This window comes from Lathyrus oleraceus, chromosome 6 (assembly GCF_024323335.1).
Source record: "Lathyrus oleraceus cultivar Zhongwan6 chromosome 6, CAAS_Psat_ZW6_1.0, whole genome shotgun sequence".
NCBI classification, from domain to species: Eukaryota; Viridiplantae; Streptophyta; class Magnoliopsida; order Fabales; family Fabaceae; genus Lathyrus; species Lathyrus oleraceus.
Window position 1 is genome coordinate 77265981 of NC_066584.1, and position 15663 is coordinate 77281643.

The following is a 15663-nucleotide window of genomic DNA, read 5'->3' on the forward strand; positions in this document are numbered from 1 at the left end:
CATACAATGGATAATAGTGCCACAACCATCATCTAGGGCTTCCACTCCCTCAAAGTAAACCACATGATTCATAAACCTCCTAGATCAATAGCTAGGGTTTTGATTACTTCCAAGTCTAAAAGGTCAACTAGAAAAAACACCTGAGTATCAACTACCCTCTGATTCGGGCTTCAAACATGACACAAAGCTCCACAAGCTACCCTTCATATTATAGGCCAATAATCAGGGTTTAGAAGTCAAGTTAGATACACTTAAGGTCAAGCAACAAAATCCCATAGGAGCATAGTCAAGAATTAGGGTTGAGATGCCCCTAGGAACATCATGATGTAGGCTTCAAGAGTCCAGGTGCCAAAGAATCAAGCAAATAGGGTTTCAACCCGTATGATGAGGAAAACCATAATCTCTAAATAACAGCCTGATTTTCACTGACCGGCAACCTTGAGTCTAATGATGTCTGTTAGTGTGTGTTGATTATGCATGAATGATGTACATGAATGAGTCATGAGTGAGTCTCAAGTTATAAGTCGGATGAACAAATAAAAAGGGAGGGAAAATTTTGGGGTATAATAGTGAGCACATGGCTTTGCCAGAGAAGATTTTCCTTACCATGTATGGCCCTTCATAATTTAGAGTCCCCTTTCCCATGGGATCAGATTGAGGAAGAATAATTCCTTTCAAGACAAGGTCACCAGCTTTGTAATTCTGAAGACGAACTCTTCGATAGAATTCCTTCTTCATTCGCTTTTGATATAATTGCCCATGACAGATAGCAGCCATTCTTTTCTCTTCGATGAGGTTCAACTGATCAAATATATTTTGCACCCACTCGGCCTCGTCGAGTTTCACATCTACCATCAACCTTAAGGAAGGAAATTCAAACTTGATAGGAAAAAATGACTCCATGCCATAAACCAACGAAAATGGAGTTGCCCTAGTCGACGTACGTACCGAAGTACGGTAACCATGTAAAGCAAAAGGCAACATTTCGTGTCAGTCCTTGTAGGTTACAACCATCTTTTATACTATATTCTTTATGTTCTTATTGGCTGCTCCACTGCCCCATTCATCTTCAGGCGGTAAGGAGAGGAATTATGATGTTGAATTTTGAAACTCTTACACAACTCTGTCATCATCTTATTGTTGAGATTGGACCCATTAGTTGTCATGATCTTCTCAGAGATTCATAATGACAAATGATATTCTACTTGATCAAATGAGCAACCACCTATTTAGTCACATTGGCGTAAGAAGCAGCTTCCACCCACCTGGTGAAGTAATCAATAGCCACTAAGATGAAGCGGTGTCCGTTAGAAGCGGTGGGCTCAATGCGCCAGATCATATGAATACCTCACATTGCGAAGGGCCACAAAGAAGTCAAAAAATTCAAAGGAACAGAAGGAAGATTCACTTTATCAGCGTAAATTTGGCATTTGTGTCATGATCTGGCATGAAGGTGGCAGTCAGTTTCCATGGTCATCCAATAATAACATGCTCTCATAATCTTCTTCGCCATGGCATGACCACTAGAGTGTGTTCCAAATGAACCCTCGTGAATCTCCTAAATGATTTTGTCTGCTTCGTGTCTATCCATGCATCTGAGCAGGACAAAACCATGATTCCTCTTATACAACACATCACCATTTATACAACATATCACCTCGTGAATCTCCTAAATGATTTTGTCGGCTTTGTGTCTATCCATGCATCTGAGCAGGACAGAATCATGATTCCTCTTATACAACACATCACCATTTAAGAAAAACCTGGCAGACAACTTCCTTAGTGTTTTCTAGTTGGGGATAGACGCATCCTTTGGGTATTCCTGTCTCTCAAGGTATCTCTTGATATCATAAAACCAGGGTTTATCATCCCGAGCTTCATCGTTAGTATAGAAAAAAGCTAGCTCATCCTGTAAGACCCCAATTTTGACCCTAAGATCCCTCATGGTATCATAACATTGCATTTACATTTCCTCAAGGATCATAAGCATCTTGGCTCTTTGCCTTTGGGTGGGATCTCTTGAGATTTGGTTTGAGATCACCAAGCATGCTTGAATTGTATATTATTTCTTTTCTCATTTTATTCACTAACCAAAAGCACAAAAATATGTCATTAACATTTCTTGTTTGTAGCTTGAGCAGTCACAAGGTCTAAAGCTTCTAGGAGATCCTATGTGCATTGATATGATCAAGAGAAGATGAAAGCAAGCATGGCAATGGTTCCCAAAGCTCTCATCCATCAAATATGCCTCCCAAGTATCTCAATTCATCATTTTGATCAAAGCAAATCAAGGGGTTTGAGGCTTGTTTCCCAAGGAAACCCTAATTCATCTGTTCATCAATAGTGCCTTGCCCATGAAGCAACCTCAACCCATGGTCAAATACAATTAAGGGAAGTTCTTTAATTCATCATTTCATGCATATTTGAACTTATTTGAGTGCCCTCAATCATCAACTCATCAAGATATGAGGTGTGGACTTGAGAAGTTGATAAGTCAATTCATCTGACTATTTTGAAATACATTGAGACCTAACTTTTTATGTGTTTGGCAAAAATTGGGTCAACTTTCATGTTCATCAAAAATTGATTTGAAGCTTGGAATGTCATCATCCATTCCAAAACATTATAGGTCATTTTGACTGAAACACTAATTTTGGGTCAACTTCCCAAGAACATAACTCATTCATCTTTTATGATTTTGAGGTGGGATCAAATGAATTGGAAATATTAATGTGTCTACTTAAAATGTTATGTTTAGCAAAATTGCAAATCTCAAAAGAAATACATGTGATAATGCAAAACATTATAGGTCACTTTGGACCAAATGCATTGAAATGTGAAAAAGTCCAACTTCAAGTGCCCATAACGTCTTCATTAAAAATTCAAATGATGCAAATTTGATTCCAAATTGATTGCCATGAAAAGATCTACAACTTTCATGTTGAAGTTTTTGTCATTTGGAGCTTGCATCATTGAAACAGAAGGGCTTGAACTTTGGCCAATTTTGGAAATTTCACATATGCATGTTTTGCACCCTACACTTCAAGTTCAATTTTCACTAATTTCCAAGGCCCAAATGGAGTTTTGATCAACATGACATTTGTTCCTTATGCAATAAGCTTTCCAACCATTACCTATAAGGCTATGTTTTATGTTTGGAAGCATCATTTTCGAAAAGGGGAAAGATTAGGTGCATTTTTGGAAACCAATTGAAAACACATTGCATGAGCTGATTACATCTATTCTGCATGTCCATTTCATTCAATTGTGATCTCAGCTTGCCAAATCAAGTGGAATTGGGCCTTCCATGCGCCTGTACAGGCCCATGCATGGAGGCCCTCTTCACCCATGCAATGAATTGTTCATGCTTCTACCTTGCCATTTGCTATATATAAGAGTGCTTGGCCTCTCATTTCTTGAACCTGAAGGCGCCCTACATGCTGTGTAACTGAAATCCCACCCTCACACCAAAGGAACTCACCAATTTTTCTCTCAATTTTCAGATCTAGAATTCAGTTTCCTCGACTATTTTCTTAGATCTAAAGTTCCTTAACCTTCTTCTCTTTCATCCATAGAGTGAATTGCAAGCTTTAGCACCAAGGAATTATGAATCCAAGCTCTGCAAATCAGAGGTTTACTTCTGATTTTAAATTCTTCGAATCAACTCATATGTTGCTTATTTCTTGTTGTTGCTGTGTTGTCTGAAGTCCTCTTCATAGAGGCAATCATTTCATGCTTTGAATTTTCAAAATCCAATAAGTTTCAGTTGAACTCCATGAAATTCAACCTCTGATTTCTCTCTCAATAGGAATCTAGAGTGAATTTGGTTGGTACAGGAGTGATGTACATCACTCCACCTTTCGTTTGGTACCTGGATCGCGCATTTTCGTGCATATTTATTTCTCTGTAATTTTTGGACTTCGCCGGAGCTGGCCGGAGAAGACGGTGGCACTGGCCACCGTCTAGTCTCCAGATTGAATCGTAACCGTGTATTTCCATTTCCAGATTTGATCTAGGCCCTTCAATGTTATGACCTAATTAATGGCTAGGTGTGGTTGCATTGACTGAAGCGTTTGGTAGGCGCGCATGTATGATCCGTGTGATCTGCCAGCTCATTTAATAAGCTTCATCCAACGCTTCTCCTTTTTTGCTATTTTTAATTCTGATTTCTATTTTCTTTTATTTCTTTTAATTCCATTTTATTTCTAAAATTCATATCTCTCTCGTTATTGGTCCAAAAATTGTGGGACCAATTGCATTATATCTCTTTTAATTTCTAATTTCTAAAAATGATTTTTAATGATTTTTATTTTATCATTTGCTATTTTTTAATAATTTTCTCTTTTCTGGTTATTTTTAATTCATTTTAATTAGTTTTTGATATCTAAAAAATACAAAAATATTTTTCCAACCTCTTTGAATGATGATAGATCTATGAAAAATATTCTTATCAATTTATTAATTGATTTGAGATTTATTTGAGATTTTAGTTTAATTAGGTTATTTTTATGCATTTTTAATTGATTTAAAATAGTTTCTGACTTTTAAAAATGCTGAAATTTTTTGTCAAACTTAGTTTGACCTTGTTGAACTTGGGATAATTCACTTGGACTTTTCAAAGTTGATTTGAAGTGAATTTGAAGTTTGACCTTTCTTTATTATTTTGATTCAAGTTTTATTTTAAATATTAAAAATACCAAAAATATTTTATTTGTTTCTTGACTTTTAATTATCATTTTGCCTCTGTTTTCTATTGTTTGACCTTGATCTTCTCTATCTTTGGTCATAGCTTGTTGATTATCTCATTCCATTTCATTTAATGCACTTTAATTCTTCATCTTCTTCTTCTCCTTCTTCTTTTTCTTTTTTGATCAATGAGTTAAAGATTGGTGGTTAGCATTGATTAGGGAGGTTTAATCTTCCTTGATTCGAATCTAATTCATCTTGATCAATGATCAAATGAATGGCTTTGCATTAAGGATAGATTGCTTCCTAAATCATGCAAAGAACCTAAATCAATAAAAGATCATTTCTCATCTTCTTTTTGGCATGGCAAGTTGTTGGAGTTTGATTCACTAATCAAGACCTCTAACTTGTGTTATTGTCTACATTATTATTGACCGGCCTCAGATAGTTGTGACTTCTACATAAGTCCAATTACGATTGCATAACATAGCGCTAAATTTGCCTTATGGCACACTAACTACTAACACTAACCACTAACTATTAACATTTAATTCTTGCTCTTTACATTTATGCAATTTACTATTCTTGTACATATTATTCATTTGCTTTTCCCCTTTTGCTCACTTGAACAAATGTTTATGTTAATGCAATTTGCCTTTTGCTCACTTGAGCACATAATTGTGTATATATTATTGGGCTTGTGTTTTGTTTTGATTGTTGTGGACCAAATGCAAAGAAATGGACAAATGGACTTAGATTCTAGGACGTTCCCTATGCAAATTGGAGTAAAAGGACCTTAATGTTGAAGATGGATTAGAAAGACCAAATCTTTAAACTCACTCTTGTCCATTCTTGATTTACTTCATGGAACTCTTTGATGTGTGTGTGCTTTTGTGTTAGGGGATCCTATGAGAGCTCAAATTGAAGAACCATTGCGATGTTCATCCAAAGTGAAAGATACAAGAAGCATTGGGTTTATCCATCCAAACACAAAATGTAAATAATCTGTATATTCTCTTCTCATCTCTTCAATCATGTTTGCATAAATAAATTTTCACAAAAATACCAACCTTACAACAAATGTGAAAAGGGCTCCCTAGGAGTACCTAGGATGTTTTGGGTGCTTAAAACCTTCCCATTGCATAACCAACCCCCTTACCCCGATCTCTGACATTTTTACTAGTTTTTGATTCGATAAAACTTTTAGGTTTTTATTCGCTTTCTAACCATTCCTTTGGATAAATAGAAGTGCGGTGGCGACTCGATTTGTATGGTTTACCTTGGACTTAGTCAATATCTCTAATGGTAACGAATACCCCGCTACACATCCAACCTCATAATGCTGATGGAGGGGGCCTCATTCGCCCATTTGACTTTGAACATGGATGTCAGAGTGGCCAGTGCGTCTGCTAAATGATTCTCTTCTCTTGGAACATAATCAAACATGATCTCCTCAAAGTATGGAATCAACTTCATCATGTGCTCTTGATATGGAATCAAATTTGGGTGACGAGTCTCCCAATCTCCATTGATTTGGATAATGACCAGAGCAGATTCCTCATATACTTCAAGATATTTAATTCTCAAATCAATAGCAACTTCAATCCCATAGATGCAAGCTTCATATTTAACCATGTTATTTGTGCATTCGAAATAGATTCTGGAAATGAACGGAATATGAAAACCCATGGGAAAAGTAATGACAGCTCGTATACCATTTCCCAAAGCATTTGAAGCACCATCAAACTCAAGCATCCATCGTGACCTTGGCTCTGAGCCTTCATCTGGGTCCGGTCGGTTGTAATATTCTTTGAGAAACATAACATCTTCATCAGGAAACTTGAACTTCATTGGCTGGTAATCTTCCACAGGATGATGTGTTAAATAGTCAGCAATTATATTACTCTTGATGGCTTTTTGAGTAGTATACTGGATATCATATTCTGTTAAAATCATTTGCCAATAGGAAACCCTTCCTGTGAGAGAAGGCTTCTCAAAGATATACTTGATTGGGTCCATCTTCGAGATTAATAAAGTAGTGTGGGTCAACATATGTTGTCTCAGCCGGCGAGCAGCCCGCGCTAGAGCGCAACAAGTTTTCTCAAGAAATGAATATTGATTTAACAATTGTGTAGCGGGGTATTCGTTACCATTAGAGATATTGACTAAATCCAAGGTAAACCATACAAGTCGAGTCACCACCGCACATCTATTTATCCAAAGGAATGGTTAGAAAGCGAACAAAAACCTAAATTTTTTATCGAATCAAAAACTAGTAAAAATGTCAGAGATCTGGGTAAGGGGGTTGGTTATGCAATGGGAAGGTTTTAAGCACCCAAAACATCCTAGGTACTTCTAGGGAGCCCTTTTCATAAGTGTTGTTCTAGTATAAAGGGTGTAGGTATATCTAAAGTACTATTTACTAAAATGAAGGTTAAAAGAAAATGACTCGCAAGGATGTCGCATCCACTGCCTACGTATCTCATATGAGTATGAGAATCAGAGTCTTCGTAGCTCGGCTACCTATGGGTTAAAGAGAAGTGTGCTCGGTAAGACGTCGCGCTTTATGCCTACGTATCTCATCTGGAATGAGAATTAGAGCAAAACGTAGTTCGGCTAACTAGGGGTTAAGGATTGCCATCTGAACATGGACTTACAAAAGAGGACATCAGTTGTGTCAAAGGAAGGTGGGCAGTGTGTTCAACGTCCTAGCAGTAGGTGTCGCAGCACGCTGAATCGAGTCTTAGGCAGTTACGTCTTTGCAATAGAACGGACTGACATGCCACAAGATCGGAGATGCACGGAAGGTCTAAAAGTGGGGAAGCTCTGCTCTAGAGTTGTCATGCAATATGGACCTATGTGTTAGGATTTACAAAGGGGAACATCTACCTAATGTTAGCATGCAAAGAATAGGGGAATTCTACCTATGTTATCATACAAAGGGTTCTACCTAATGGGTGCTACCTAAACGGAACAAGAGTCGACGGATGGAGCGCGGAGAGGAGTTACGGATAAGGGTAGATGGCGATGCCTGAGGCAATCGACTTACAAGAGGATGGATGAATGCGTGCTGGTTCTGTTAAGTTTTGAAAATGATTACTCGACGTTGGATCGAGCTTTTGATCTTATTTTGAAATGGTTATCGGATGTTCGTTTTAATTTTTGTATTAACAGGTGAATAAAGAAATAAAGAAATAAATATTATATACTTTATGGGAGACGGGTACATTTGTTATGAATGGGGATTGTTCATGACAAACAAACAATAAGAATATATGCCTCATACATCATACAAGTAGGCAACAGTTATCAATCAGATCGGATAAATAAACAATATATAATCAAACCAAAGAATAAAATAATGGAGCATTTAAACAATGCATGGGAGTATGAACATGTTAAATAATCAAGCAATAGAAAGCATGAATGAGAGAAACAAGTATAAAAGATAACAGATGAATCAAACAGATGAAAATATGCACACAAAGGGTCCACTAAATAATTTAATCAGGAAATGAGGTAAAGGACCAAATAAAATCAAGGTAAAAGGCCTCTAATACATGGCATATGAGATGAACAGGGGAGGATCAAAAGATCTGTTCAATTGTAATAAGCAATCCCTAAGTCAAACATCGATCATAAAGAAGTCAACTGAAAATTCAAGTCAACTTAAAAAATAACAAATAAATAGCAAATTAATCACGAAAATTATGAAAAAATAAACTAAATAAGGTGGGGTCAGGACATCATCATCCCCCAAAAAATTTTTAAAAAGAATGAAAATTGGCACGTGAATTAATTAAAACAAAACATAGGTCAAACTAAAAGTCAATTAATAAGACTAGGTTAGAAATAAATCAAGAATAAATAGTAAATTAATCAAGAAAATTATGAAAAAATAAACTAAACGAGGTGGGGTCAGGTCACCATCATCCCCAAAATATTTTTTAAAAATAATGAAAATTGGCACGTGAATTGATTAAAATAAAACAGAAGTCAAATTAATAGTCAACCAACCAAACTAGGTCAAAAATAAATCCAAAATAAATTGAAAATGTGAAATAAAGTTCCAATAAAATGTCAGGTTGACCATGAGACAGTGGTCTAACATCATCCCAAAAATCAAATGCTAACAATAATTTTAAGTCATAAAAATAAAATCAATAAAAAAAGTGTGTTAAAATGGAACATTTAGAATAAATAATTAAAATAAAATATTAATATTAAAAAACTACAAAAATAAAAATTATATAAAATTAAATAAAACGTTAAGAAAAGTGAAAAATATTTTTGGGTAATTTTATGGACGAAGAAAATATTTTAAATAAGAAAAAGAAATATGAAAATGGAAGGATTAATGGTGATGAACATGGTAAGCAAGCGTAGATATATCAAAACATGGCCATGGAAGAGATGATTGCCTAATGGAAAATAGAATTGGAATGGAATCTGATATATGATGAAGCTTTGCCTCCTTGCCACGAAATTCAAATGCTCCTTTAGGGTTAGGGTTTCAGCTTCTTAAATAGGGTGGATTGGGTGTTCTCATGGGCTTTTTAATAAGTGATTTATCCATAAGAATAAAAGTGTGAAGTGAGGTGTAAAATGTTGTTATTTTGGGCCAAAATTAAGTTAATGGATGTCCAATGCATGGCCAAAAGAGGTAAAAAAAAACGTGATTGGTTTGTGCAGCATGCTTAGAAAATCTGATTGGGCCAGCCAAGCCCAAAATTTGCCTAGAAAATCAAGTCATGGTGCCCACTTTAAATGAATGTATCTCTCAAACCATGGATCCAAATGAGATGATTCTAAAAGGATGTGAAAGAGGACATGGCAAGGTACAATTGTTGTGAAGAAAGTATTTTCAAATAATGCCTTGAAGTACAAGAAAACTGGCCAAGAAGTCTTGACAAATTTTGAAGATTTTGAACTTAGAAAATTTTCTAAGTGTCCTAAAAAAATGTCTCACTTTGACTAAGCATAATTTTCTCAATTCTAATCCAAATGGAGCAAACTTTATATATCTAGAAAGCTTGGAACAATAGGAACAACTTTCATGTTGGAGAAATTTTCAAATGGAACTTTTATCGTGATGCAAAATGGGCTTAAAGTGAGTGCAACGCTCATGAAAACTTGCCCTAAATGGAAAGTCAACGATTTCCAAATCGAGTAACTTTTCCAATTCCTGATTAAATGATGAATCCATGATACAACCTTGATTAAATTTCACATGTAGGATCCCCTAGGCATGTATTTTGAGATTCCACTCTCAAAATGTTAGGAGTTGACTTTTCTGGCCCCACAGTTGACTTTTCCCAAGCTGTCTGATTTCCGATTCCATTGATCAATTGAAGCATTTCTAGCTCAAATAAAGAGCTGATTTTTTGTATGTAGACCCTTGTGGACATATGAAGGGCCATGGAAAATAGTTTCACCCAAAGAATCAAAAATAAATTGATTTTATACCAAACCCTAGTTTTAGGGCAAAATGATCAGGAATTGATTGCACTGATTGCCAATGGATCTTTCTGAGATAATTGTGAATCTTCCTAGGCCAAGATGCCTCTCTAATCATGACATGGATGAGCTCCTCTACTTCCAACCAAACATTTCTTGTTGCAGGTAGCCATGAAACCCTAATTTCTGATTAAATCTAGATGAACACTCTTATAACTTTGAATCCTTCACTGATGAACTGAGGACCATATTAAGATACTTGGACCCCCCTGAGACCTTTGAGAATGAAGTCAAATCCTCAATCTTTCTTTGTGTGGGCCCCTTCTGCTAAGGAGTGATCGATCAAAACCTGATCTTCATGTCACTAATGCAGTATGCAATGAGTATGACCTAATATGATGCTAATGAAGTGTAAAACATAATCCCATGCTTCCAGGAAAAATGAAGGGTAAATTTTGGGGTATTACAGCTGCCCCTATTCAATCAACTGGAAACCCGAAAGGAAGATAGCAATGGCTTTCGCACTTTCGAGGTATCAAGTGATTGAATACGATAAAAGCCCGAAAATTTACACTGAAGTGAAAAAATGAAGTAACAATGCTTGTCAGAATCGACCAAGAGGTGGTCTTGAAAAAGAATCCGTATGGTACGGTGAGAGTCGGTCTGGACACTGAAACAAGGAATGTTAGCCTGAATACCAAAATAAATGGTAACACAGAAATAACCATGGCCTGAATGTCGCTCATCAATCTGAATACTGGAAATGACTTCGATCTGAGCATCGGACGATACTTGATTATCAAACATCGGTCTGAACACCGGGAAATTGGCCTGAATGCCACTTCGGTCTGAATACCGGAAAACCGGCCTGAATGCCACAAGTTGCATTGACCTGAATGTCAGAAACTTCTTCGATCTGAACATCGGAAAACTGGCCTGAAATCACTTTGGTCTGAATACCGGAAACTTGGCCTGAATGCCACAAGTTGCATCGACTTGAATGTCGGAAACTTCTTTAATCTGAACATCGGAAAACTGGTCTGAATGCCACTTCGGTCTAAATACCGAAAACATGGCCTGAGTGCCACAAGTTGCGTCGACCTGAATGTCGGAAACTTCTTCGATCTGAACTTCGGAAAACTGGCCTGAATGCCACTTCGGTCTGAATACCGGAAACTTTCATGCCTGTCAGCATCGGCAGAAATAGGGAAAATGATAATTGAGGCGGCGCGTGGGCCAACGACCCTTGCTGGGAATAATAAAGATAAGTCATGAACAATCTTCAGTATGAGTACTGGAAACAACTTCTGGCTTATCACTTGGGATACCGAGAATGCCTTATGCTTTACATGTTTATGTTTGAATTTTTCAATGGCGTAATGCTCCATGAAAATGGAAATGCTACGCAATTTGGGAGAATGCAATGCAATATGATTCTACATGCAGGGATGCGAAATGCTTGATTAGAGAGAACGCCAAGCTGAGGCAAGGAATTCTGTTGGGGAAATGATCACCATCTTCTGGACCCTGGCAAAGCTGTTGGGATGCACAACACAAAGAACTCTGTGGGGAAATAACCCGCCACACGGTGTTCTGGCAAATAACAAAATACCGAGGCTCTGACTGGGGAGAGAATGGCACTAGAAACTTGCTGCTGAGGAAAGCGACAGTGGTTCTGGCAACCATAATCTGCGAGAGAGATGACTCAGAAGGGGAAGCAAACACCGATACGGTACCGAGATTCTGCTTCAAGGAAAGAGACCATGGGTCTAGCGTCGAGATCATCGATCTGGCATCGAACTCTGAGGAGCAGCCGCTTCTGCTGAGAAGATACAGTCTGGCACTGTCAACTCCGTCGGGGATATACAGTCAGACACTGTCAACTCCGCTGGGGATATACAGTCAGACACTGGCGACTCTACTGGTGAATGTATAATCTGAAACAAATGCTTGGGCAAGTACAGCAGTGAGAGCCTGCTGGGGATTGAAGAATCCAACGCTCGGACCAGCTCTGCAGGATAAGATACCAAATTCCAACTGTTGAGGAAAAACATCCGTGATCATTTGATGGGGACCTTAAGGAAATGCCCCGAGTGTACCTGTTCTGAATAGACGATCCAAAGCACTTAAAATTTACAGCAATTTTCAATGTTTATTAAGCACGTACCTATAAAGCTCTTATGTTTCATGATGCAATGTTTATCAAAAATTCGGACGTCATTTTTGCAAACAAAATAGTAAAATGAAAGTCAACACAGAGTTGTACTGAATAACATGATTTTATTGATTAGGTGGCCTCTGAATATGTATTTACATCAGGAAGCAATCTCTGGAAAGAGGTAATTGCACAACAGATAAAAACAGAAATTAATCTAATGGCAATGTGAAATGGATTTCTATCAGGTTCCAATTCTGATATGATTCGCTCGTCTTCAAGATCCTCCAGATGATCAACTTTCCGAAAAAGGTGATTGGACTGTTTCCTAACCTTTCGGAAGTTTCCGGTTATTGACACGAGATGATATTCAGAACTACTCAGAACGCAGCCATTCGCTTAATCCCTAACTTTTGCCTGGATCGCCCTTTCGGGTTTTCAATCCACCGGGATACCCATTTTTGCCTAAGTTGCCCTTTCAGGTTTTCAACTTACCGGGTGTGCAATTTTTTCATTTTTTAATCCCTAACTTTTGCCCGAACCTTTTTCATTTTCTTGGTTCGCCGGGATGCCCATTTTTTTGCCTGGACTATTCTTTTTATCGTCCAACGGGTCTATTTTATGCGAAGTATTTTTTAACTGCGTCTGAGTTCACAGGGGAAGTGAAGTTTTCACCATCCATAGTTGCAAGCATTAAGGCTCCACCATCAAAAACCTTGGTGACAATATACGGTCCATCATAGTTAGGAGTCCACTTGCCCCTGTGATCTGTCTGAGGAGGAAGGATCCTTTTCAACACCAAATCTCCGACTTGGAAGCATCGAGGACGCACTTTCTGATCAAAGGCTCTCTTCATCCGACTCTGATAAAATTGCCCATGACAAATGGCTGCCATTCGCTTCTCTTCGATAAGACTCAACTCATTGAACCTTGTCTGAATCCATTCAGCTTCGTTTAACTTGACATCCAACATGACTCTTAGAGAAGGAATCTCCACTTCAACAGGTAGGACTGCTTCCATACCATACACAAGGGAATAAGGGGTTGCCCCGGTCGATGTACGTACTGAGGTACGGTACCCATGCAAGGCGAAGGGTAGCATCTCATGCCAATCTTTGTACGTAACGACCATCTTCTGCACAATCTTCTTTATGTTCTTATTTGCTGCCTCAACAACACCGTTCATCTTAAGACGATAAGGGGAAGAGTTGTGATGTTGAATGTTGAAGTTCTTGCATAACTCTTTCATCATTTTGTTATTGAGGTTAGAACCATTATCAGTAATGATTCTTTCGGGAATCCCATAAAGACAAATGATTTCTTTCTTAATAAATCGGGTAACCACATGTCTGGTGACCTTCGCAAATGACGCTGCTTCGACCCACTTGGTGAAATAGTCGATGACAACAAGGATGAAATGATGCCCATTGGAAGCAGTCGGCTCAATCTTTCCAATCATATCAATGCCCCACATAGCAAATGGCCACGGCAAAGACATCACATTCAGAGGATTTGGCAGCACATGCACCTTATCAGCATAAATCTGGCATTTATGACACTTCCGAGCATATTTGAAACAATCAGATTCCATGGTCATCCAGTAATAACCCGGTCTCAACAAATTCTTAATCATTGCATGTCCGCCGGCATGATTACCGAAGGAGTCTTCATGAACTTCCTGCATTAACATGTCTGCTTCGTGTCTATCCACGCATCTGAGCAAAACCATGTTGAAGTTCCTCTTATACAGCACATCGTCTTTGTTCAAGAAGAAACTGCATGCCAATCTTCTCAAAGTCTTTCTATCATTGTTGGATGCCCCTGCAGGGTACTCTTGATTCTTCAGAAAGCACTTGATGTCGTGGTACCAGGGCTTGTCATCAACTACCAGTTCAGCAGCAAACACATACGCGGCCCTATCAAGGCGCATAACATCGATCCTGGGAGCATAATTCCACCGAATCACCTTGATCATGGAGGACTGAGTAGCAAGAGCATCTGCCATCTGGTTCTCATCACGAGGTATATGATACAACCTTACTGTTGTGAAGAAAGTCAACAGTCTTCTCGTGTAGTCTATGTAGGGGACCAGATTAGGCTGGAGAGTATTCCAATCACCATTCACTTGATTGATCACTAGAGCTGAATCTCCAAAGATGTCCAGAGTCTTGATTCTCAAATTAATGGCTTGCTCAATGCCCAAGATACAGGCTTCATACTCAGCTTCATTATTGGTGCACTCAAAAGTCAGACGAGCGGTGAAAGGTATGTGGGCACCTTTCGGAGTGGTAATGACATCACCAATTCCACTTCCATTGGCATTGACGGCCCCATCAAACATTAAAGTCCATTTTTCATCTGGATCAGGTCCCTCCTCAACAACTGGCTCTTCACAGTCTTTCATCTTGAGGAACATGATGTCTTCATCTAGAAAGTCAAACTTCATCGACTCATAATCATCAATCGGCTGCTGAGCAAAATAGTCTGACAGAATACTCCCTTTGATGGCTTTCTGGGATGTATACTGGATGCCGTACTCTGTCAGTACCATTTGCCAACGAGCAACCCTTCCGGTGAGAGATGGATTCTCAAATATATACTTGACTGGATCCATCTTGGAGATCAGTAAGGTTGTGTGAGTCAGCATGTATTGTCTCAATCGCTTAGCAGCCCATGCAAGTGCACAACATGTCTTTTCAAGCATCGAGTATCTCGACTCACAAACTGTGAATTTTTTACTCAGGTAGTAGATGGCATGCTCTTTCCTACCTGTCCCGTCGTGTTGACCGAGAACACAACCCATGGAATTATCAAGTACTGTCTAATACATAATTAGCGATCTCCCTGGGACCGGAGGCATAAGGATTGGAGGATTCTGCAAATACTCTTTTATTCTCTCGAAATCCCTTTGGCAATCATCATTCCACCTGATAGCCTGATCTTTTCTCAACAATTTGAATATTGGCTCACACGTGGCTGTTAGGTGAGAGATGAACCTTGCAATGTAGTTCAACCTTCCTAAGAAACCACAGACTTGTTTTTCTTTTCTTGGCTCAGGCATTTCATGTATCACTTTCACTTTGGTCGGATCCACCTCAATCCCTTTTTCACTAACAATAAAACCCAGCAGTTTTCCAGATCTCACCCCGAAAGTACACTTGTTCGGATTAAGCCTCAACTTGAATTTCCTCAAACGCTCAAACAGCTTCTGCAAATTCACCAAATGTTCTTCTTCCATCTGAGATTTGGCAATCATATCATCAACATAAACCTCGATTTCATGATGAATCATATCATGGAAAAGAGTTACCATAACTCGTTGATATGTTGCCCCAACATTTTTCAGACCAAACGGCGTCACCTTG

At 38.4% G+C, this 15663-nt stretch overlaps 1 protein-coding gene across 1 annotated transcript; it reads right to left on the reverse strand.

Annotated features, from left to right (window-relative positions):
• Positions 1 to 6006: 6006 nt before the first annotated feature.
• On the reverse strand, positions 6007 to 6705 carry LOC127094111 (uncharacterized). The gene has a single exon (XM_051032980.1). It carries the CDS (start codon positions 6703 to 6705, stop codon positions 6007 to 6009), a length of 699 nt encoding a protein of 232 aa, XP_050888937.1.
• Positions 6706 to 15663: the final 8958 nt, after the last annotated feature.